Raw genomic sequence first — 26,296 nt, forward strand, 5'->3', positions numbered from 1 at the left:
CCTAATCAACGATTTGTTCTCCTACTTTGTGGGTTAAAAAAGGGATTTTTCTGGCTACCCCGCAACAATTTCTGCTTCAGGAAATTGCAACTTGTGAATTGTGAATTATATTTATATAGCGCTTTTCTCTAGTGACTCAAAGCGCTTTACATAGTGAAACCCAATAGCTTAAGTTACATTCCAACCAGCGTGGGTGGCACTGGGAGCTGGTGGGTAAAGTGTCTTGCCCAAGGACACAACGGCAGTGACTAGGTTGGCAGAAGCGGGAATCGAACCTGCAACCCTCAAGTTGCTGGCACGGCCACTCTACCAACCGAGCTAAACTGCCCCAAGTTCCAATGGAAATGGCAATCATTTCCCCATTTCATGGCCGACATGTTCTCACAAGATGTAGTTTATCTTTAAATATCCCTCTTGAAAATGGCCTCGCAAATATATATATCTGCCACCTAATCAACGTTTTGTTCTCCTACTTTGTGGGTTAAAAAAGTGTTTTTTTCTGGCAATTCTTGCTTCAGGAAATTGCAACTTGTGAATTGTGAATTATATTTATGTAGCGCTTTTTCTCTAGTGACTCAAAGCGCTTTACATAGTGAAACCTAATATCTAAGTTACATTCAAACCAGTGTGGGTGGCACTGGGAGCAGGTGGATAAAGTGTCTTGCCCAAGGACACAACGGCAGTGACTAGGTTGGCAGAAGCGGGAATCGAACCTGCGACCCTCAAGTTGCTGGCACGGCCACTCTACCAACTGAGCTAAACCGCCCCAAGTTCCAGTGGAAATGGCAATCATTTCCCCATTTCATGGCCGACATGGTCTCACAAGATGTAGTTTCTCTTTAAATATCCCTCTTGAAAACGGCCTTGCAAATATATATCTGCCACCTAATCAACGTTTTGTTCTCCTACTTTGTGGGTTTAAAAAAAGTGATTTTTCTGGCTACCCCGCAACAATTCCTGCTTCAGGAAATTGCAACTTGTGAATTATATTTATATAGCGCTTTTTCTCTCGTGACTCAAAGCGCTTTACATAGTGAAACCCAATATCTAAGTTACATTCAAACCAGTGTGGGTGGCACTGGGAGCAGGTGGGTAAAGTGTATTGCCCAAGGACACAACGGCAGTGACTAGGTTGGCAGAAGCGGGAATCGAACCTGCGACCCTCAAGTTGCTGGCACGGCCACTCTAACAACCGAGCTAAACCCCCCCAAGTTCCAGTGGAAATGGCAATCATTTCCCCATTTCATGGCCGACGTGGTCTCACAAGATGTAGTTTCTCTTTAAATATCCCTCTTGAAAATGGCCTTGCAAATATACTGTATATCTGCCACCTAATCAACATTTTGTTCTCCTACTTTGTGGGTTAAAAAAGTGATTTTTTCTGGCTATCCCGCCACAATTCCTGCTTCAGGAAATTGCAACTTGTGAATTGTGAATTATATTTATATAGCGCTTTTCTCTAGTGACTCAAAGCGCTTTACATAGGGAAACCCAATATCTAAGTTACAATCAAACCAGTGTGGGTGGCACTGGGAGCAGGTGGGTAAAGTGTCTTGCCCAAGGACACAACGGCAGTGACTAGGTTGGCAGAAGCGGGGAATCAAACCTGCAACCCTCAAGTTGCTGACACGGCCACTCTACCAACCGGGCTAAACCGCCCCAAGTTCCAGTGGAAATGACAATCATTTCCCCATTTCATGGCCGACATAGTCTCACAAGATGTAGTTTCTCTTTAAATATCCCTCTTGAAAATGGCCTTGCAAATATATATATCTGCCACCTAATCAACGTTTTGTTCTCCTACTTTGTGGGTTAAAAAAGTGATTTTTCTGGCAATTCTTGCTTCAGGAAATTGCAACTTGTGAATTGTGAATTATATTTATGTAGCGCTTTTCTCTAGTGACTCAAAGCGCTTTACATAGTGAAACCCAATATCTAAGTTACATTCAAACCAGTGAGGGTGGCACTGGGACCAGGTGGGTAAAGTGTCTTGCCCAAGGACACAACGACAGTGACTAGGATGGCGAAAGCGGGAATCGAACCTGCAACCCTCAAGTTGCTGGCACGGCCACTCTACCAACCGGGCTAAACCGCCCCAAGTTCCAGTGGAAATGGCCATCATTTCCCCATTTCATGGCCGACGTGGTCTCACAAGATGTAGTTTCTCTTTAAATATCCCTCTTGAAAATGGCCTTGCAAATATATATCTGCCACCTAATCAACGTTTTGTTCTCCTACCTTGTGGGTTAAAAAAGTGATTTTTCTGGCTACCCCGCAACAATTCCTGCTTCAGGAAATTGCAACTCGTGAATTGTGAATTATATTTATATAGCGCTTTTCTCTAGTGACTCAAAGCGCTTTACATAGTAAAACCCAATATCTAAGTTACATTTAAACCAGTGTGGGTGGCACTGGGAGCAGGTGGGTAAAGTGTCTTGCCCAAGGACACAACGGCAGTGACTAGGTTGGCAGAAGCGGGAATCGAACCTGCAACCCTCAAGTTGCTGGCACGGCCACTCTACAAACCGAGCTAAACCGCCCCAAGTTCCAGTGGAAATGGCAATCATTTCCCCATTTCATGGCCGACGTGGTCTCACAAGATGTAGTTTGTCTTTAAATATCCCTCTTGAAAATGGCCTTGCAAATATATATCTGCCACCTAATCAACGTTTTGTTCTCCTACTTTGTGGGTTAAAAAAGTGATTTTTTCTGGCTACCCCGCAACAATTCCTGCTTCAGGAAATTGCAACTTGTGAATTATATTTATATAGCGCTTTTTCTCTAGTGACTCAAAGCGCTTTACATAGTGAAACCCAATATCTAAGTTACATTTAAACCAGTGTGGGTGGCACTGGGAGCAGGTGGGTAAAGTGTCTTGCCCAAGCACACAACGGCAGTGACTAGGTTGGCAGAAGCGGGAATCAAACCTGCAACCCTCAAGTTGCTGGCACGGCCACTCTACCAACTAAACCGCCCCAAGTTCCAGTGGAAATGGCAATCATTTCCCCATTTCATGGCCGACATGGTCTCACAAGATGTAGTTTCTCTTTAAATATCCCTCTTGAAAATGGCCTTGCAAATATATATCTGCCACCTAATCAACGTTTTGTTCTCCTACTTTGTGGGTTAAAAAAGTGATTTTTTCTGGCTACCCCGCAACAATTCCTGCTTCAGGAAATTGCAACTTGTGATTGGATACTCACTTTGGAGTGACAATCACAGTCTGGTTAACATCAGGTTAGCCTATTGTTACTATAACAATCTACAAGGTTAAAATAGGTTGCTTCTCTTTCTTCCCCTCCATTTTTCTGCATTCTTTAGTATCGCTAGTTATCATTACATATATGTATTGTTGCATTAGAACAACTGTAGATTTCCGGCTAGGGTCCTTGTCCAAGATCTGAGAAACCGACACCTCTATGGCGCATTCCATGGCACACAGTTGAGGTTTACAATGCTTGATAAGATCAGAGACAGCTTTTGTCTTCATGCTTGGCAACCTGAACTCATCGCAAACAAGTTGTGTGATAACTTCTGTAGAATTATTCTGACACATGTGTTCTATGGTGTTTTTTCCTTGCCTTGCAGTCACTGGTTTTGACCTGTGGGGAGCAGTTCTCGCCATGGGACTCGTGTGCACCCTCTATACCGCTCTGGTGAGTCAGCAAAGGCTAAACGCTTACCGAATGTACAAAAACCGGTGAAGTTGTCCGGCGGAATTAAAGATATGAAAATTAATTCCGTGTGATCGCTCCCCTCGGCAGGGCGGCCTGAAGGCGGTGATGTGGACCGATGTGTTCCAGACCGTGGTCATGTTTGCCGGACAGCTGTCCGTCATCATTGTCGGGGCTCACCAGGCCGGGGGCATCGCCGAGGTCTGGAGGAAAGCGGTGAACGGAAGCCGCATCGCTGGACTGGAGTGAGTAAAACATCATTCTTACTGTGTTCTTCTTTCTACTAACACTAGTCCACGTTAGATTTCTAGTCACTAATTTATATCTGAAAGCGTAGGAGGGAAGGAAAGAAAATAAAGCGGGTATGGCTGCGAATATTTGGAAACCACACAATTCGGTTCGATTCTCGGGGGGTAATGATTCGGTTAATTTCGGAATCGAATCTCTATTCAAAACGATTCTCTATTCAAAATGAATCATTTTTTTTAATGACATTGGGTACCAGTTCTATAACTTATTTAACTATATTCCTCCATGAAATAGATCCATTTCTATATTACTTAAAAGACAACTGTTTTTTTTTAAATAAAATTCTCGCCAAACATTTAGTAAAGTCAAATACAAATAAGGCAAGAAGAGAAAATATATACATACATATTAATATATATAATTATTGTGGAGGGGGGCGTGGTCTGTGGGCCTGCCGCGGAGCGGGTTGGGCAATCTACTCACCAGCGGCAGGTGAGTAGATAGCCCAGCTGGGACTGATCATCTAATTGATTGATTGATTGATACTTTTATCAGTAGATTGCACAGTTCAGTACATATTCCGTACAATTGACCACTAAATGGTAACACCCGAATAAGTTTTTCAACTTGTTTAAGTCGGGGTCCACGTTAATCAATTAAATGATAAATAAATGGGTTGTACTTGTATAGCGCTTTTCTACCTTCAAGGTACTCAAAGCGCTTTGACACTACTTCCACATTTACCCATTCACACACACATTCACACACTGATGGAGGGAGCTGGCATGCAAGGCGCTAACCAGCACCCATCAGGAGCAAGGGTGAAGTGTCTTGCTCAGGACACAAAAGGACGTGACGAGGTTGGTATTAGGTGGGAATTGAACCAGGGACCCTCGGGTTGCGCACGGCTACTCTCCCACTGCGCCACGCCGTCCCAATTCATGGTAATCACGTCGCCTTTATCTGAGCAATCAAAACTATACGTACAGCAATGTTCATATTTGCTTACATGACCCTTTGGCAAGTTTACCTGCAATAGCAGCAGCCGGCACGAGACACGTGGTGGGAGCGGGAGCGAGAGAGAGACACGCCGAGAGAAAGACGGAAAAGTCGCAGAACTGGGCTGTGGCCTGCGAGCGAATAAAACAATGCTCAAACCTGACTACCGGGCTCATGATTTTCCTGAGAAACTGGACAGGCCGGAAAAAAACAAACAAAAAAAAATCATAACATTCATGAAGTTTGCTTATTTTAATGAATTTATTATCCGAGCAATCAAAAGTATACGTACAGCAATGTTCATATTTGCTTACATGACCCTTGGCAAGTTTACCTTTATTAGCAGCAGCCGGCACGAGACACGTGGTGGGAGTGGGAGCGAGAGAGAGACACGCCGAGAGAAAGACTGAAAAGTCGCAGAACTGGGCTGTGGCCTGTGAGCGAATAAAACAATGCTCAAACCTGACTACCAGGCTCATGATTTGCCTGAGAAACTGGACAGGACGGGAAAAACAAAACAAAAAAAAATCATGACATTCATGCTTATTTTAATGAATTTATTATCCGAGCAATCAAAAGTATACGTACAGCAATGTTCATATTTGCCTACATGACCCTTGGCAAGTTTACCTTTATTAGCAGCAGCCGGCACGAGACACGTGGTGGGAGTGGGAACGAGAGAGAGACACGCCGAAAGAAAGACGGAAAAGTCGCAGAACCGGGCTGTGGCCTGCGAGCGAATAAAACAATGCTCAAACCTGACTACCGGGCTCATGATTTGCCTGAGAAACTGGACAGGACGGGAAAAACAAAACAAAAAAAATCATAACATTCATGCTTATTTTAATGAATTTATTATCCGAGCAATCAAAAGTATACGTACAGCAATGTTCATATTTGCTTACATGACCCTTGGCAAGTTTACCTTTATTAGCAGCAGCCGGCACGAGACACGTGGTGGGAGCGGGAGCGAGAGAGAGACACGCCGAGAGAAAGACTGAAAAGTCGCAGAGCAATCAAAAGTATACGTACAGCAATGTTCATATTTGCTTACATGACCCTTTGGCAAGTTTACCTTTATTAGCAGCAGCCGGCACGAGACACGTGGTGGGAGTGGGAGCGAGAGAGAGACACGTCGAGAGAAAGGAAAAGTCGCAGAGCAATCAAAAGTATACGTACAGCAATGTTCATATTTGCTTACATGACCCTTTGGCAAGTTTACCTGCAATAGCAGCAGCCGGCACGAGACACGTGGTGGGAGTGGGAGCGAGAGAGAGACACGTCGAGAGAAAGGAAAAGTCGCAGAGCAATCAAAAGTATACGTACAGCAATGTTCATATTTGCTTACATGACCCTTTGGCAAGTTTACCTGCAATAGCAGCAGCCGGCACGAGACACGTGGTGGGAGTGGGAGCGAGAGAGAGACACGCCGAGAGAAAGACTGAAAAGTCGCAGAGCAATCAAAAGTATACGTACAGCAATGTTCATATTTGCTTACATGACCCTTTGGCAAGTTTACCTGCAATAGCAGCAGCCGGCACGAGACACGTGGTGGGAGTGGGAGCGAGAGAGAGACACGTCGAGAGAAAGACTGAAAAGTCGCAGAGCAATCAAAAGTATACGTACAGCAATGTTCATATTTGCTTACATGTCCCTTTGGCAAGTTTACCTGCAAAAAGGTACTTTTGGTAGCCATCCACAAGCTTCTGCTTACATTTTTCACCACAAAATTCAGCTAAATGTGTCATTTGCACGTTTTTTTTTTCAACCTATTTGTGTGCTTTCTTTGCAGCCTGAATCCCGATCCTTTGGAGCGCCACACCTTTTGGACGCTGGGCGTGGGTGGGGTCTTCCTGATGCTGGCCCTGTACGGGGTCAACCAGGCCCAAGTCCAGCGGTACCTCAGTTCCCGCACAGAGAAAGAGGCTGTCATGTGAGTGCCTCTTTTTTTTTTTAAATCTTTATTGCGTTCAACTTACGGTCTTCCCGCAGGTCCTGCTATGTGGTTTTCCCGTGCCAGCAGATAGTCCTATGTTTAGGGTGTCTGATGGGTCTGGTCATGTTTGCTCGCTATGGAGAAGACAGTCCTTTAGATAAAGGCTACGTCAAAACCAATGATCAGGTGACCTCTTATTTATTTATTGATTGATAAAAAAAGAAGTATTTGCAGCAGAGTAAAAGATACATCATCATGTGTGTGTTTGGGCACAGATGGTGTTGTACTTTGTGATGGATGTGTTCCAGGATCTTCCCGGGCTCCCTGGTCTGTTTGTGGCCTGTCTCTTCAGTGGAGCCCTAAGGTAAACCACTCAGGATCCTTTTTTTGGGCTGAGAGAGCCATTAAAGCCAAATATTTGAAAATGTACTTCCGTGCGAGCCATATAATATAATGCATTTTTTTATTTTATTTATGTTATTCTGAAGCTAACCAATAATAAATCAAATATCAATCAATCAATCAATCAATCAATGTTTATTTATATAGCCCCAAATCACAAATGTCTCAAAGGACTGCACAAATCATTACGACTACGACATCCTGGCAAGAACCACACAAAAGGGCAAGGAAAACTCACACCCGGTGGGACGCCAGTGACAATGCTGACTATGAGAAACCTTGGAGAGGACCTCAGATGTGGGCAACCCCCCCCCCTCTAGGGGACCGAAAGCAATGGATGTCGAGCGGGTCTAACATGATACTGTGAAAGTTCAATCCGTAGTGGCTCCGACACAGCCGCGAGAGTTCAGTTCAAAGCGGATCCAAGACGGCAGCGAGAGTCCCCGTCCGCAGGAAACCATCCCAAGCGGAGGCGGATCAGCAGCGTAGAGATGTCCCCAACTGATACACAGGCGAGCGGTCCATCCTGGGTCTCGACTCTGGACAGCCAGTCCTTTGAGACATTTGTGATTTGGGGCTATATAAATAAACTTTGATTGATTGATTGACTGAAGCTAACCAATAATAAATCAAATATCAATCAATCAATCAATCAATGTTTATTTATATAGCCCCAAATCACAAATGTCTCAAAGGACTGCACAAATCATTACGACTACGACATCCTGGCAAGAACCACACAAAAGGGCAAGGAAAACTCACACTCAGTGGGACGCCAGTGACAATGCTGACTATGAGAAACCTTGGAGAGGACCTCAGATGTGGGCAACCCCCCCTCTCTAGGGGACCGAAAGCAATGGATGTCGAGCGGGTCTAACATGATACTGGGAAACTTCAATCCGTAGTGGCTCCAACACAGCCGCGAGAGTTCAGTTCAAAGCGGATCCAAGACGGCAGCGAGAGTCCCCGTCCGCAGGAAACCATCTCAAGCGGAGGCGGATCAGCAGCGTAGAGATGTCCCCAACCGATACACAGGCGAGCGGTCCATCCTGGGTCTCGACTCCGGACAGCCAGTCCTTTGAGACATTTGTGATTTGGGGCTATATAAATAAACATTGATTGATTGATTGACTGAAGCTAACCAATAATAAATCAAATATCAATCAATCAATCAATCAATGTTTATTTATATAGCCCCAAATCACAAATGTCTCAAAGGACTGCACAAATCATTACGACTACGACATCCTCGGAAGAACCACACAAAAGGGCAAGGAAAACTCACACCCGGTGGGACGCCAGTGACAATGCTGACTATGAGAAACTTTGGAGAGGACCTCAGATGTGGGCAACCCCCCCCCCTCTAGGGGACCGAAAGCAATGGATGTCGAGCGGGTCTAACATGATACTGTGAAAGTTCAATCCATAGTGGCTCCAACACAGCCGCGAGAGTTCAGTTCAAGCGGATCCAAGACGGCAGCGAGAGTCCCCGTCCGCAGGAAACCATCTCAAGCGGAGGCGGATCAGCAGCGTAGAGATGTCCCCAACCGATACACAGGCGAGCGGTCCATCCTGGGTCTCGACTCTGGACAGCCAGTCCTTTGAGACATTTGTGATTTGGGGCTATATAAATAAACATTGATTGATTGATTGACTGAAGCTAACCAATAATAAATCAAATATCAATCAATCAATCAATCAATGTTTATTTATATAGCCCCAAATCACAAATGTCTCAAAGGACTGCACAAATCATTACGACTACGACATCCTGGCAAGAACCACACAAAAGGGCAAGGAAAACTCACACCCAGTGGGACGCCAGTGACAATGCTGACTATGAGAAACCTTGGAGAGGACCTCAGATGTGGGCAACCCCCCCCCTCTAGGGGACCGAAAGCAATGGATGTCGAGCGGGTCTAACATGATACTGTGAAAGTTCAATCCATAGTGGCTCCGACACAGCCGCGAGAGTTCAGTTCAAAGCGGATCCAAGACGGCAGCGAGAGTCCCCGTCCGCAGGAAACCATCTCAAGCGGAGGCGGATCAGCAGCGTAGAGATGTCCCCAACCGATACACAGGCGAGCGGTCCATCCTGGGTCTCGACTCTGGACAGCCAGTCCTTTGAGACATTTGTGATTTGGGGCTATATAAATAAACATTGATTGATTGATTGACTGAAGCTAACCAATAATAAATCAAATATCAATCAATCAATCAATCAATGTTTATTTATATAGCCCCAAATCACAAATGTCTCAAAGGACTGTACAAATCATTGCGACTACGACATCCTCGCAAGAACCCACAAAAGGGCAAGGAAAACTCACACCCGGTGGGACGCCAGTGACAATGCTGACTATGAGAAACCTTGGAGAGGACCTCAGATGTGGGCAACCCCCCCCCCCCCTCTAGGGGACCGAAAGCAATGGATGTCGAGCGGGTCTAACATGATACTGTGAAAGTTCAATCCATAGTGGCTCCGACACAGCCGCGAGAGTTCAGTTCAAAGCGGATCCAAGACGGCAGCGAGAGTCCCCGTCCGCAGGAAACCATCTCAAGCGGAGGGGGATCAGCAGCGTAGAGATGTCCCCAACCGATACACAGGCGAGCGGTCCATCCTGGGTCTCGACTCTGGACAGCCAGTCCTTTGAGACATTTGTGATTTGGGGCTATATAAATAAACATTGATTGATTGATTGACTGAAGCTAACCAATAATAAATCAAATATCAATCAATCAATCAATCAATGTTTATTTATATAGCCCCAAATCACAAATGTCTCAAAGGACTGCACAAACCATTACGACTACGACATCCTCGGAAGAACCACACAAAAGGGCAAGGAAAACTCACACCCAGTGGGACGCCAGTGACAATGCTGACTATGAGAAACCTTGGAGAGGACCTCAGATGTGGGCAACCCCCCCCGCCCCTCTAAGGGACCGAAAGCAATGGATGTCGAGCGGGTCTAACATGATGCTGTGAAAGTTCAATCCGTAGTGGCTCCGACACAGCCGCGAGAGTTCAGTTCAAAGCGGATCCAAGACGGCAGCGGGAGTCCCCGTCCACAGGAAACCATCTCAAGCGGAGGCGGATCAGCAGCGTAGAGATGTCCCCAACCGATACACAGGCGAGCGGTCCATCCTGGGTCTCGACTCTGGACAGCCAGTCCTTTGAGACATTTGTGATTTGGGGCTATATAAATAAACATTGATTGATTGATTGACTGAAGCTAACCAATAATAAATCAAATATCAATCAATCAATCAATCAATGTTTATTTATATAGCCCCAAATCACAAATGTCTCAAAGGACTGCACAAATCATTACGACTACGACATCCTGGCAAGAACCACACAAAAGGGCAAGGAAAACTCACACCCGGTGGGACGCCAGTGACAATGCTGACTATGAGAAACCTTGGAGAGGACCTCAGATGTGGGCAACCCCCTCCCCTCTAGGGGACCGAAAGCAATGGATGTCGAGCGGGTCTAACATGATGCTGTGAAAGTTCAATCCGTAGTGGCTCCGACACAGCCGCGAGAGTTCAGTTCATAGCGGATCCAAGACGGCAGCGAGAGTCCCCGTCCGCAGGAAACCATCTCAAGCGGAGGCGGATCAGCAGCGTAGAGATGTCCCCAACCGATACACAGGCGAGCGGTCCATCCTGGGTCTCGACTCTGGACAGCCAGTCCTTTGAGACATTTGTGATTTGGGGCTATATAAATAAACATTGATTGATTGATTGACTGAAGCTAACCAATAATAAATCAAATATCAATCAATCAATCAATCAATGTTTATTTATATAGCCCCAAATCACAAATGTCTCAAAGGACTGCACAAATCATTACGACTACGACATCCTCGGAAGAACCACACAAAAGGGCAAGGAAAACTCACACCCGGTGGGACGCCAGTGACAATGCTGACTATGAGAAACCTTGGAGAGGACCTCAGATGTGGGCAACCCCCCCCCCCGCCTCTAGGGGACCGAAAGCAATGGATGTCGAGCGGGTCTAACATGATACTGGGAAAGTTCAATCCGTAGTGGCTCCGACACAGCCGCGAGAGTTCAGTTCAAAGCGGATCCAAGACGGCAGCGAGAGTCCCCGTCCGCAGGAAACCATCTCAAGCGGAGGCGGATCAGCAGCGTAGAGATGTCCCCAACCGATACACAGGCGAGCGGTCCATCCTGGGTCTCGACTCTGGACAGCCAGTCCTTTGAGACATTTGTGATTTGGGGCTATATAAATAAACATTGATTGATTGATTGACTGAAGCTAACCAGTAATAAATCAAATATCAATCAATCAATCAATCAATGTTTATTTATATAGCCCCAAATCACAAATGTCTCAAAGGACTGCACAAATCATTACGACTACGACATCCTGGCAAGAACCACACAAAAGGGCAAGGAAAACTCACACCCGGTGGGACGCCAGTGACAATGCTGACTATGAGAAACCTTGGAGAGGACCTCAGATGTGGGCAACCCCCTCCCCTCTAGGGGACCGAAAGCAATGGATGTCGAGCGGGTCTAACATGATACTGTGAAAGTTCAATCCGTAGTGGCTCCGACACAGCCGCGAGAGTTCAGTTCAAAGCGGATCCAAGACGGCAGCGAGAGTCCCCGTCCGCAGGAAACCATCCCAAGCGGAGGCGGATCAGCAGCGTAGAGATGTCCCCAACCGATACACAGGCGAGCGGTCCATCCTGGGTCTCGGCTCTGGACAGCCAGTCCTTTGAGACATTTGTGATTTGGGGCTATATAAATAAACATTGATTGATTGATTGACTGAAGCTAACCAATAATAAATCAAATATCAATCAATCAATCAATCAATGTTTATTTATATAGCCCCAAATCACAAATGTCTCAAAGGACTGCACAAACCATTACGACTACGACATCCTCGGAAGAACCCACAAAAGGGCAAGGAAAACTCACACCCGGTGGGACGCCAGTGACAATGCTGACTATAAGAAACCTTGGAGAGGACCTCAGATGTGGGCAACCCCCCCCCCTCTAGGGGACCGAAAGCAATGGATGTCGAGCGGGTCTAACATGATACTGTGAAAGTTCAATCCATAGTGGCTCCGACACAGCCGCGAGAGTTCAGTTCAAAGCGGATCCAAGACGGCAGCGAGAGTCCCCGTCCACAGGAAACCATCTCAAGCGGAGGCGGATCAGCAGCGTAGAGATGTCCCCAACCGATACACAGGCGAGCGGTCCATCCTGGGTCTCGACTCTGGACAGCCAGTACTTCATCCATGGTCATCGGACCGGACCCCCTCCACAAGGGAGGGGGGGGGGACATAGGAGAAAGAAAAGAAGCGGCAGATCAACTGGTCTAAAAAGGAGGTCTATTTAAAGGCTAGAGTATACAGATGAGTTTTAATGCTTCTACTGAGGTAGATACTTCTTATCATGAATGCGACTTCTTGAACAGGTGCGGCATATTTTGATTACCAGCGTAATTATGGAGGTAGTTAAGTATTGTTATTGCCCAAGTACAACACAACTTTGTTGATTGACTGATTGATTTGATTAGACAAACAAACAGTGTTTAGGGTCACAGAACAGCTATGGGGAGGAAAAAAAAAAAAACTCCAGAGCAAAGCATATATACGTATCACAACATACATCTCCAGACTTGCAACAGAGGGGAGGGAGTGGGGGGGCTATGGTGGCGGGCTGCAGCTCTTCAGGTTGATTTACCAACGCAATTGGTTCTTTGTAAACCGAAACGTTCATAAATTGAAGCACACTTCTCCATAAACAATGTCATTATTAATAATGGGTTCCACCCTCGACAAAAGTCCAATTTTTTGTAAAAGTTGGTACACTTTGAACACAAATCATTGTGACTTTGGTTAATTTTCTAACTCAATTGGTTCTTGAACAAGGTTTGTAAACCTAAACGTTCATAAATTGAAGCACATTTCTCCATAAACAATATAATTATTAATAATGGGTTCCACCCTCGACAAAAGTCCAATTTTTCGTAAAAGTTGGTACACTTTGAACACAATATAAATCATTGTGACTTTGGTTGATTTCCCAACTCAATTGGTTCTTGAACAAGGTTTGTAAACCGAAACGTTCATAAATTGAAGCACACTTCTCCATAAACAATGTAATTATTAATAATGGGTTCCACCCTCGACAAAAGTCCAATTTTTTTGTAAAAGTTGGCACACTTTGAACACAATATAAATAAATCATTGTGACTTTGGTTGATTTCCCAACTCAATTGGTTCTTGAACAAGGTTTGTAAAGCAAAATGTTCATAAATTGAAGCACACTTCTCCATAAACAATGTAATTATTAATAATGGGTTCCACCCTCGACAAAAGTCCAATTTTTTGTAAAAGTTGGTACACTTTGAACACAAATTATTGTGACTTTGGTTAATTTCCTAACTCAATTGGTTCTTGAACAAGGTTTGCAAACCAAAACGTTCATAAATTGAAGCACACTTCTCCATAAACAATATAATTATTAATAATGGGTTCCACCCTCGACAAAAGTCCAATTTTTTGTAAAAGTTGGCACACTTTGAACACAATATAAATAAATCATTGTGACTTTGGTTGATTTCCAAACTCAATTGGTTCTTGAACAAGGTTTGCAAACCGAAACGTTCATAAATTGAAGCACATTTCTCCATAAACAAAGTAATTATTAATAATGGGTTCCACCCTCGACAAAAGTCCAATTTTTCGTAAAAGTTGGTACACTTTGAACACAATATAAATCATTGTGACTTTGGTTGATTTACCAACTCAATTGGTTCTTGAACAAGGTTTGTAAACCGAAACGTTCTTAAATTGAAGCACACTTCTCCATAAACAATGTAATTATTAATAATGGGTTCCACCCTCGACAAAAGTCAATTTTTTTTTATAAAAGTTAGTACACTTTGAACACAATATAAATCATTGTTACTTTGGTTGATTTACCAACTCAATTGGTTCTTGAACAAGGTTTGTAAACCGAAACGTTCATAAATTGAAGCACACTTCTCCATAAACAATGTAATTATTAATAATGGGTTCCACCCTCGACAAAAGTCAAATTTTTTGTAAAAGTTGGTACACTTTGAACACAATATAAATAAATCATTGTGACTTTGGTTGATTTACCAACTCAATTGGTTCTTGAACAAGGTTTGTAAACCGAAACGTTCATAAATTGAAGCACATTTCTCCATAAACAATGTAATTATTAATAATGGGTTCCACCCTCGACAAAAGTCAATTTTTTTTTATAAAAGTTAGTACACTTTGAACACAATATAAATCATTGTTACTTTGGTTGATTTACCAACTCAATTGGTTCGTTAACAAGATTTGTAAAGCAAAATGTTCATAAATTGAAGCACATTTCTTCATTAGAAACAATGTAATTATTAATAATGGGTTCCACACTCGACAAAAGTCCAATTTTTTATAAAAGTTGGTAACCTTTGAACACAATATAAATAAATCATTGTGACTTTGGTTGATTTCCAAACTCAATTGGTTCTTGAACAAGGTTTGCAAACCGAAACGTTCATAAATTGAAGCACACTTCTCCATAAACAATGTAATTATTAATAATGGGTTCCACCCTCGACAAAGTCCAATTTTTCGTAAAAGTTGGTACACTTTGAACACAATATAAATCATTGTGACTTTGGTTGATTTACCAACTCAATTGGTTCTTGAACAAGGTTTGTAAACCGAAACGTTCATAAATTGAAGCACACTTCTCCATAAACAATGTAATTATTAATAATGGGTTCCACCCTCGAAAAAAGTCAATTTTTTTATAAAAGTTGGTACACTTTGAACACAATATAAATCATTGTGACTTTGGTTGATTTACCAACTCAATTGGTTCTTGAACAAGGTTTGTAAACCGAAACGTTCTTAAATTGAAGCACACTTCTCCATAAACAATGTAATTATTAATAATGGGTTCCACCATTGACAAAAGTCCAATTTTTTGTAAAAGTTGACACACTTTGAACACAATATGAATCATATACAGCAGTGGTCCCCAACCACCGGGCCGTGGCCCGATTGGTACCGGGCCGTAGAAGAATTTTTTATTCATTTGTATTACAAAAATGAAAAAAATAAAAAAAATTCATTTTTTATTTTTATTAAATCAACATAAAAAACACAATATACACTTACAATTAGTGCACCAACCACAAAAACCTCCCTTTTTCATGACAAAAACGTACCTTGTTCATGACAAAGAAAAAAAAAATAAAAAAATGTTTTAAATAGGTTAAAATCCACTTTGAAATAAGATTAAAATTTGATTCTGCAGATTGTCTAAACTTGCCAGAATAATTTTTTTGAATTTTAATCATAATAAGTTTGAAGAAATATTTCACAAATATTCTTCGCCGAAAAAACAGAAGCTAAATTGAAGAATTAAATTAAAATGTATATATTATCTGAGATGAGGTGGCGACTTGTCCAGGGTGTACACCGCCTTCCGCCAGATTGTAGCTTAGACCCCAAAGGGAAAAAGCGGTAGGAAATGGATGGATGGATGGATGTATTTATTATTTTGTACAATAAAACATTTAAAAAAAATACTTGAACATTGATTTAAATTGTCAGGAAAGAAGAGGAAGAAATTTAAAAGGTAAAAAGGTACCTGTGTTTAAAAATCCTAAAATCATTTTTAAGGTTGTATTTTTTCACTAAAATTGTCTTTCTGAAAGTTATAAGAAGCAAAGTAAAAAAAAAAAATAATGAATTTATTTAAACAAGTGAAGACCAAGTCTTTCAAATATTTTCTTGGATTTTCCAATTCTATTTGAGTTTTGTCTCCCTTAGAATTAAAAATGTCGAGCAAAGCGAGACCAGCTTGCTAGTAAATAAATAACATTTAAAAAATAGAGGCAGCTCACTGGTAAGTGCTGCTATTTGAGCTATTTTTTAGAACAGGCCAGCGGGCACCAAGTTGGTGACCCCCTGCAGTACTGTATATCAAACAAATGTGAATTAGTGAATTATATTTTATATAGCGCTTTTTCTCTAGTGACTCAAAGCGCTTTACATAGTGAAACCCAATATCGAAGTCACATTTAAACCAGTGTGGGTGGCACTGGGAGCAGGTGGGTAAAGTGTCTTGCCCAAGGACACAACGGCAGTGACTAGGGTGGCACAAGCGGGAATCGAACCTGCAACCCTCAAGTTGCTGGCCCGGCCGCTCTACCAACCGAGCTAAACCAAAGGTGCCCTAAATCAATGTAATTCATGAGGCTGAAAATGTCTGGACTTTCCAACCGAGCTAAACCGCCCCAAGTTCCAGTGGAAATGGCAATCATTTCCCCATTTCATGGCCGACGTGGTCTCACAAGATGTAGTTTCTCTTTAAATATCCCTCTTGAAAATGGCCTTGCAAATATATATCTGCCACCTAATCAACGTTTTGTTCTCCTACTTTGTGGTTTAAAAAAGTGATTTTTTTCTGGCTACCCCGCAACAATTCCTGCTTCAGGAAATTGCAACTTGTGAATTATATTTATATAGAGCTTTTCTCTAGTGACTCAAAGCGCTTTACATAGTGAAACCCAATATCGAAGTCACATTTAAACCAGTGTGGGTGGCACTGGGAGCAGGTGGGTAAAGTGTCTTGCCCAAGGACACAACGGCAGTGACTAGGATGTCGGAAGCGGGAATCGAACCTGCAACCCTCAAGTTGCTGGCACGGCCACTCTACCAACTGAGCTATGCCGCCCAATCTATTTTATTAAGTAACAAAGCCAAAAAAACAACACATTGAAGTAACTTGTGTTACTTATCTTTACACACAGACACACTGTCACTAGTCCTGTGGTGCACTCAGTTTCTAATCACAAAACTACTTTTCTTTTAATAGCGAATTCGCTACATTTAAGAGGAATTACAAAATAACTTTACCTTGTTGGTTTGTTTGAAATCTCAATTTACAAACCCGAAACGTTCAAAAAATTAAAGCACATTTCTCCATAACAATGTCATTATTAATCGTGGGTTATGGCATCAACAAAAAGTCCAATTTTTTGTAAAAGTTGGCACACTTTAAACACTATGAATCATACACAGTACTGTATATCAAAAAAACTATTTTATTAAGTAACAAAGGCAAAAAAACAACACATTGAAGTAACTTTTGTTACTTATCTTTACACACAGACACACTGTCACTAGTCCTGTGGTGCACTCAGTTTCAAATCAAAACCTTCACTTTTAATAGCATATTTTTTATTCGGACCACAGTTTGTAAAGATTAAAGTTTGCACAACGAGGGTTTGTAAATGGAAGTTCTACTGCATTATTGACTCTGGTTGCAGATATTGAGAACTGCTATCATTCATGTGTCTCATTTCCTTCCCAGCACCATCTCATCAGCCTTCAACTCCCTGGCAACAGTAACCATGGAGGACCTCATTAAACCGCATTTTCCAAACATGACCGAGTCCAAAGCCACGTTTCTGTCCAAAGGACTTGGTAAATACGAACATCTGTATGATCGGAATTGCTCTCTGAATGATCCAATGAAGTTTAAGTTCACATTTAATACCACTCTTGTTTGACGTTTTAAGACCAGTGGAAAAATGGCACAGTTGGACTTTAAAAAGGTTCCAAAAAAAAAGAAAGATTAGACAAAAATTAAAGCTGCAAGCAGCATTGGTCGGGTCCGCCTTTGGCTGCTGCCCCCGAGACCCACGGCCGGATAAGCGTTAGAAGACGCCTTGGAGCCACTATTTTGAGAATCTAATGCATTGTGAAAGTAATGCAGTTGTTGTATTGAAGTGAAAATATCAAACTTCCTGTTGATTTTTGCTAAAGTATGTTGATTATTAAAATGTAGGTCTAAGTGAGACCTACATAGTGTTTTTTGTTTCATGTCTCTCTGACATTCCTACCGGAAGTTACAAGCAGTTTTGTCTGTGTTTTCTTCCTAGGAGCAGTTTGTCCGTGTTGTATTCCTAGGGGGGCGGTAGAGCGCAATTTTGAGTTTTGAGGTTAGGTTTTTTTCATCAGATCGCAATTTTTGCCAGACCTGATGTGTGTGTCAAGTTTGGTGAGTTTAGAAGCATTTTAAGGGGGTCAAATAACAGCTCAAAGAGGCAAAAATGACATTTTTTAGGAGACTTTGCACAGGGGTTCTTTGACGGCGCATAAAATCAAAACCTGAGAACTTATCAAAACTCTGTTCTATACTTTTAATCAGAAGGAGTCAATCCCTCTCCTGTGCGAGTTTGAAGCCAAAACAACAAACGCACTCAGAGGAGATAATGTTTGAAGAAAGGTGACCGGTTTTTACAAAACTTTTGTTTTGAAGGGGGGATTGCAAACTTCCTGTTGATTTTTGTTGGGGGTTGTCAATCTAGGAAATGTAGGTCTAGGCGAGACCTACATAGAGGTTTTTCTTTCACATCTCTCCGACATTCTTACCGGAAGTTACAAGCAGTTTTGTCTGTGTTTTCTTCCTAGGAGCAGTTTTTTCAGTGTTTTATTCAAAAATAGCGCTAGAGCGCAATTTTTGAGTTTTGGGTTTTGGTTTTTCCATTAGATCGCAGTATTCTCCAGTCCTTATGTGTGCGCCAAGTTTGGTGACTTTTGAAGCATTTTAAAGGGGTCAAATTATAGCGCAAAGAGGCAAAAAATTACATTTTTTAGGAGACTTTGCACAGGGGTTTTTTGAAGGCGCGTAAAATCAAAACCTGAGAACTTATCAAAACTCTGTTCTATACTTTTAATCAGAAGGGGTCAATCCCTCTCCTGTGCGAGTTTGAAGCCAAAACAACAAACGCACTCAGAGGAGATAATGTTTGAAGAAAGGTGACCGGTTTTTACAAAACTTTTGTTTTGAAGGGGGGATTGCAAACTTCCTGTTGATTTTTGTTGGGGGTTGTCAATCTAGGAAATGTAGGTCTAAGCGAAACCTACATAGAGGTTTTTCTTTCATATCTCTCCGACATTCTTACCGGAAGTTACAAGCAGTTTTGTCTGTGTTTTCTTCCTAGGAGCATTTTTTTCAGTGTTTTATTCAAAAATAGCGCTAGAGCGCAATTTTGAGTTTTGGGTTTTTTTTTTTTTTATTAGATCGCAATATTCGCCATTCCTTATGTGTGCGCCAAGTTTGGTGACTTTTGAAGCATTTTAAAGGGGTCAAATTACAGCGCAAAGAGGCAAAAAATTACATTTTTTTAGGAGACTTTGCACAGGGGTTCTTTGAAGGCGCGTAAAATCAAAACCTGAGAACTTATCAAAACTCTGTTCTATACTTTTAATCAGAAGGGTTCAATTTCTCTCCTGTGCGAGTTTGAAGCCAAAAAAACAAACGCACTCAGATGAGATAATGTTTGAAGAAAGGTGACCGGTTTTTACAAAACTTTTGTTTTGAAGGGGGGATTGCAAACTTCCTGTTGATTTTTGTTGGGGGTTGTCAATCTATGAAATGTAGGTCTAAGCGAGACCTACATAGAGGTTTTTCTTTCATGTCTCTCCGACATTCTTACTGGAAGTTACAAGCAGTTTTGTCTGTGTTTTCTTCCTAGGAGCAGTTTTTTCAGTGTTTTATTCAAAAATAGCGCTAGAGCGCAATTTTGAGTTTTGGGTTTTGGTTTTTTTCATTAGATGGCAATATTCGCCAGTCCTTATGTGTGCGCCAAGTTTGGTGACTTTTGAAGCATTTTAAAGGGGTCAAATTATAGCGCAAAGAGGCAAAAAATTACATTTTTTAGGAGACTTTGCACAGGGGTTTTTTGAAGGCGCGTAAAATCAAAACCTGAGAACTTATCAAAACTCTGTTCTATACTTTTAATCAGAAGGGGTCAATCTCTCTCCTGTGCGAGTTTGAAGCCAAAACAACAAACGCACTCAGAGGAGATAATGTTTGAAGAAAGGTGACCGTTTTTTACAAAACTTTTGTTTTGAAGGGGGGATTGCAAACTTCCTGTTGATTTTTGTTGGGGGTTGTCAATCTAGGAAATGTAGGTCTAAGCGAGACCTACATAGAGGTTTTTCTTTCATGTCTCTCCGACATTCTTACCGGAAGTTACAAGCAGTTTTGTCTGTGTTTTCTTCCTAGGAGCAGTTTTTTCAGTGTTTTATTCAAAAATAGCGCTAGAGCGCAATTTTGGGTCAAATTACAGCGCAAAGAGGCAAAAATTGCATTTTTTGCGCAAATTTAATTTTGAAGGGTTTTTTGCCAACTTCCTGTAGATTTTTGCTGAAAGAAGTGAGTGTATGAAAATTGGGTCTAAGTCAGACCTACATAGGAGTTTTTGTTTCATGTCGCTATGACATTCCTAACAGAAGTTACATGCAGTTTTGTCTGTAATTTTTTCCTAGGGGGGGCGCTAGAGCGCAATTTTCATTTTGGGGGATTGGTTGCTTAATATGTTGGGAAGGTTTGCTATACCGACGTGTGTGTCAAATTTGGTGAGTTTTGAAGCATGTTAAGGGGGTCAAATTACAGCGCGTAGGTGCGGAATAATAATAAAACACAGCAGTTTCAATAGGGTCCTTGGCCCATGGCAAGGGACTCCACAGGAGTCCTTTGCCATGGGCCAAGGACCCTAAAAAAATAAAAACACATTTTTAACTTGGGACTTCCCGCGGGCCAGATTTCGAACGCTGGCGGGCCGGATTTGGCCCGCAGGCCGTAGTTTGGGGACCCCTGTTTTAGTTGAAAGTTGTTATTTTTGAGAATAGATGTTAGTCACTATAGGGCAGGCCTAAAGTATTTAGTCAGCCACCGATTGTGCAAGTTCTCCCACTTCAAAGGATGAAAGAGGTCTGTAATTTTCATCATAGGTACACTTCAACTGTGAGAGACAAAATGTGAAAAAAAAAAATCCAGGAATTCACATTGTAGGAATTTTAAAGAATTTATTTGTAAATTATGGTGGAAAATAAGTATTTGGTCAACCATTCAAAGGAGGTTTTGGCTCCAAAATCTCACGATACATGGCCCCATTCATTCTTTCCTTAACACGAATCAATCGTCCTGTCCCCTTAGCAGAAAAAACAGCCCCAAAGCATGATGTTTCCACCCCCATGCTTCACAGTAGGTATGGTGTTCTTGGGATGCAACTCAGTATTCTTCTTCCTCCAAACACCACCAGTTGAGTTTATACCAAAATGGATACATGGATGATACAGCAGAGGATTGGGAGAATGTCATGTGGTCAGATGAAACCAAAATAGAACTTTTTGGTATAAACTCAACTGTTTGGAGGAAGAAGAATACTGAGTTGCATCCCAAGAACACCACACCTACTGTGAAGCATGGGGGTGGAAACATCATGCTTTGGGGCGGTTTTTCTGCTAAGGGGACAGGACGATTGATCCGTGTTAAGGAAAGAATGAATGTATCGTGAGATTTTGAGCCAAAACCTCCTTCCATCAGTGAGAACTTCGAAGATGAAACGTGGCTGGGGTCTTCCAGCATGACAATGATCCCAAAGTCCTGGAGTGGCCTAGCCAGTCTCCAGACCTCAACCCCATAGAACAGGGGTGCCCATTACGTCGATGGCGATCGACTGGTCGATCTCGGAGGGTGTGTCAGTCGATCTCAAGCCAGGCATTAAAAAATAGACATAAAAATGAGCAATCATCAATCATACCAAGACTTCACTTTCGTCAGTTGTTTGACATTCTCGGCACCCGAGGATCTTGTGAGATGACGCTGGCTGCTGCGAGCTCATATTTAAGAAAAAAAATCACTAACAGGGCGGACGCAGAGAAACACATTTTATTTCTAGAGACTCCGTACCTGCTGTCAAAACTCTAAAGACCGACTGCACAGTTCCTGTCTTCACCATAAAAGACCTGTTTCATCCTGCCTGTGCTAACAAAATAAGAGTCTCAGAAAGCTAGCAAGCTACGGAGTTTGATGCCAATGTACTTCCCGCTTTCTCACTTGCTTGCCCACCCGCACAGTCACTGACGTCACTCACCTGCTGCCAGACATTAAAGGGCCACACACATATGCTACTCTCATAACAAAGTGTTTAAAAACCAGTATGCAAGTTGGACAAATGAGATGCCAAATCCAACCACTTTCATGTGGTATTGGACAGAAAGGAGGACTTTTTTTTTTTTTCCTCCATTTGAAAATGCGGACGTTATCAACACTACTGTCTGATTCCAATCAATGCAAGTCATCAGAATCAGGTAATACACCAACTTATATTCTTGTCTTCATGAAAGAAAGGAATCCATCCATCCATCCATCATCTTCCGCTTATCCGAGGTCGGGTCACGGGGGCAGCAGCCTAAGCAGGGAAGCCCAGACTTCCCTCTCCCCAGCCACTTCGTCTAGCTCTTTCCCGGGGGATCCCGAGGCGTTCCCAGGCCAGCCGGGAGACATAGTCTTCCCAACGTGTCCTGGGTCTTCCCCGTGGCCTCCTACCGGTTGGACGTGCCCTAAACACCTCCCTAGGGAGGCGTTCGGGTGGCATCCTGACCAGATGCCCGAACCCCCTCATCTGGCTCCTCTCGATGTGAAGGAGCAGCGGCTTTACTTTGAGTTCCTCCCGGATGGCAGAGCTTCTCACCCTATCTAAAACCTATTAAAAATGACTAATGATCTATTGCTAACGATGGATTCTGATGCGTCATCTATGTTGCTGCTCCTCGATCTTAGCGCTGCTTTCGATACCGTCGATCATAATATTTTATTAGAACGTATCAAAACACGAATTGGTATGTCAGACTTAGCCCTGTCTTGGTTTAACTCTTATCTTACTGATAGGATGCAGTGTGTCTCCCATAACAGTGTGACCTCGGACTACGTTAAGGTAACGTGTGGAGTTCCCCAGGGTTCGGTCCTTGGCCCTGCACTCTTCAGCATCTACATGCTGCCTCTAGGTGACATCATACGCAAATACGGTATTAGCTTTCACTGCTATGCTGATGACACCCAACTCTACATGCCCCTAAAGCTGACCAACACGCCGGATTGTAGTCAGCTGGAGGCGTGTCTTAATGAAATTAAACAATGGATGTCCGCTAACTTTTTGCAACTCAACGCCAAAAAAACGGAAATGCTGATTATCGGTCCTGCTAGACACCGAACTCTATTTAATAATACAACTCTAACATTTGACAACCAAACAATTAAACAAGGCGACACGGTAAAGAATCTGGGTATTATCTTCGACCCAACTCTCTCCTTTGAGGCACACATTAAAAGCGTTACTAAAACGGCCTTCTTTCATCTCCGTAATATCGCTAAAATTCGCTCCATTTTGTCCACTAAAGACGCTGAGATCATTATCCATGCATAGTCATCATTGTCACCGACGTCCCACTGGGTCATTATTGTCACCGACGTCCCACTGGGTGTGAGCTTTTCTTGCCCTTATGTGGGCCTACCGAGGATGTCGTAGTGGTTTGTGCAGCCCTTTGAGACACTAGTGATTTAGGGCTATATAAGTAAACATTGATTGATTGATTGATCTCTAAGGGAGAGCCCCGCCACACGGCGGAGGAAACTCATTTCGGCCGCTTGTACCCGTGATCTTATCCTTTCGGTCATGACCCAAAGCTCATGACCATAGGTGAGGATGGGAACGTAAATCGACCGGTAAATTGAGAGCTTTGCCTTCCGGCTCAGCTCCTTCTTCACCACAACGGATCGGTACAACGTCCGCATTACTGAAGACGCCGCACCGATCCGCCTGTCGATCTCACCATCCACTCTTCCCCCACTCGTGAACAAGACTCCTAGGTACTTGAACTCCTCCACTTGGGGCAGGGTCTCCCCCCCAACCCGGGGATGGCACGCCACCCTTTTCCGGGCGAGAACCATGGACTCGGACTTGGAGGTGCTGATTCTCATTCCGGTCGCTTCACACTCGGCTGCGAAAGGAATAGATAGGAATCTATGTGTGTTAAACTTGCTTGTATTATCATTAAACACCATTAACTTGTTAACAAAAATGTCTCTTTCATAAATAAATAAATATAAATTATAAATAGGAATGAGGGAGATCTCCTCGACTTGGTCAATTGAAAAGTAGCTCGCCTGCAGAAAAAGTGTGAGCGCCCCTGCCATAGAAAATCTGTGGAGGGAGTTGAAAGTCCGTGTTTCTCGGCGACAGCCCCAAAACATCACTGCTCTCGAGAAGATCTGCATAGAGGAATGGGCCAAAATGCCAGCTACTGTGTGTGCAAACTTGGTAAAGACCTATAGTAGTCCTTTGACCTTTGTTATTGCCAACAAAGGTTATATATGAATTTTTGTTATTGACCGAATACTTGTTTTCCACCATAATTCACAAATAAAATCTTTAAAATTCCTATAATGTGAATTCCTGGATTTTTTCTTCACATTCTGTCTCTCACAGTTGAAGTGTACCTATGATGAAAATTACAGATCTCTGTCATCCTTTGAAGTGGGAGAACTTGCACAATCGGTGGCTGACTAAGTACTTTTTAACCCCACTGTGATTTTAGTAACTAGTAGTTTATCATGCAAAAGCACAGATTCCAACCATTCAAATAATTTGTATCGTTCAAGATTTAGAATAGATGAGTGCACATCATACACTTTCCATCTTAAACATCTAGAAAAATAATTTGGGAATGTCCGGCGGGCCAGATTGAAAAGCCTAACGAGCCTTAATTAGCCCAGGTCTGCAATATAGGTTTAATGATTTTGATTGCATGTTTTTGTTCCATTTTTTGCCTGATGTGTTTTAATGTATGCTTCATGCCCCCCACAGCTCTGGCCTATGGTCTCGTATGTCTGGCCATGGCCTACCTCGCCTCCCTGATGGGCTCCGTGTTGCAGGTAACATTATTCACACTTCTTCTCTCCAATGCAAGCAGGAGTGGGCATTGCTGATAAAAGTACTTTAAGGCCATTACAAATATATATTTTTTCTTTGGTCCTTAGGTTTTTGTCAATAAAATCCGAGCTTTTAGAGAATTTATTTTAGAGTCGGGGCAAAAAAAACATGCCTTTTGGCTGGAGATGTACGTCATCACATGTATCTTGTATAACTACGAGCTACGGTTATTCTGATACCAATATTTTAGTACCAATACCAAAATGTATATCGTTACTTTTCGAAATGCGAAAAATGTCAATATTGGCTTAATTTTCATAGAAAATATCACTACTTTAAACACTCACAGTCAACGGACAATTTTACAAGGTTAAAATGGAAACTAAGTGAAGTGAATGATATTTATATAGCGCTTTTTCTCTAGTGACTCAAAGCGCTTTACATAGTGAAACCCAATATCTAAGTTACGTTCAAACCAGTGTGGGTGGCACTGGGAGTAGGTGGGTAAAGTGTCTTGCCCAAGGACACAACGGCAGTGACTAGGATGGCGGAAACGGGGATCGAACCTGCAACCCTCAAGTTGCTGGCACGGCCACCCTACCAGTGGAATGGCAATCATTTCCCCATTTCATGACCGACATGGTCTCACAAGATGTAGTTTCTCTTTAAATATCCCTCTTGAAAATGGCCTTGCAAATATATATCCGCCACCTAATCAACGTTTACCGCCCCACAAATTAAAATAAATTGAAATGGTATCGACCCTGAAGGGAATGTCTCCACTGTGGTCCTCCACTACAGTCTGCACCGGACCGAACAGCAGGACAGGTGTAACAACTACATAGTAGGAATAAAGCGGTATAGCTCGGTTGGTAATATATATCCGCCACCTAATCAACGTTTACCGCCCCACAAATTAAAAGAAATTGAAATGGTATCGACCCTGAAGGGAATGTCTCCACTGTGGTCCTCCACTACAGTCTGCACCGGACCGAACAGCAGGACAGGTGTAACAACTACATAGTAGGAATAAAGCGGTATAGCTCGGTTGGTAGAGCGGCTGTGCCAGCAACTTCAGGGCTGCAGGTTCAATCCCCGCTTTCGCCATCCTCGTCACTGCCGTTTTGTCTTTGGGCAAGACACTTTACCCACCTGCTCCCAGTGCCACCCACACGGCTTTAAAGAAAAAAATGTAACTTAGATATTGGCTTTGAGTCACTTGAA

The 26,296-nt window shown here is 42.7% G+C and overlaps 1 protein-coding gene across 2 annotated transcripts in view; it reads left to right on the forward strand.

The window, feature by feature from the left end:
- LOC133549032 (sodium-dependent multivitamin transporter-like) overlaps positions 1–26,296 on the forward strand; it is an 80,332-nt gene that overhangs the window by 34,640 nt on the left and 19,396 nt on the right. For both annotated transcript variants that reach the window (XM_061894102.1, XM_061894101.1), the window contains exons 6-12: positions 3,589–3,656; positions 3,765–3,919; positions 6,715–6,855; positions 6,915–7,044; positions 7,134–7,222; positions 17,659–17,771; positions 25,007–25,074. In XM_061894102.1, the coding sequence (XP_061750086.1) occupies positions 3,589–3,656; positions 3,765–3,919; positions 6,715–6,855; positions 6,915–7,044; positions 7,134–7,222; positions 17,659–17,771; positions 25,007–25,074 (764 nt within the window). The remainder of the gene's footprint in view (positions 1–3,588; positions 3,657–3,764; positions 3,920–6,714; positions 6,856–6,914; positions 7,045–7,133; positions 7,223–17,658; positions 17,772–25,006; positions 25,075–26,296) is intronic.

This window comes from Nerophis ophidion, linkage group LG03 (genome assembly GCF_033978795.1).
Source record: "Nerophis ophidion isolate RoL-2023_Sa linkage group LG03, RoL_Noph_v1.0, whole genome shotgun sequence".
In the NCBI taxonomy this organism is placed as follows: domain Eukaryota; kingdom Metazoa; phylum Chordata; class Actinopteri; order Syngnathiformes; family Syngnathidae; genus Nerophis; species Nerophis ophidion.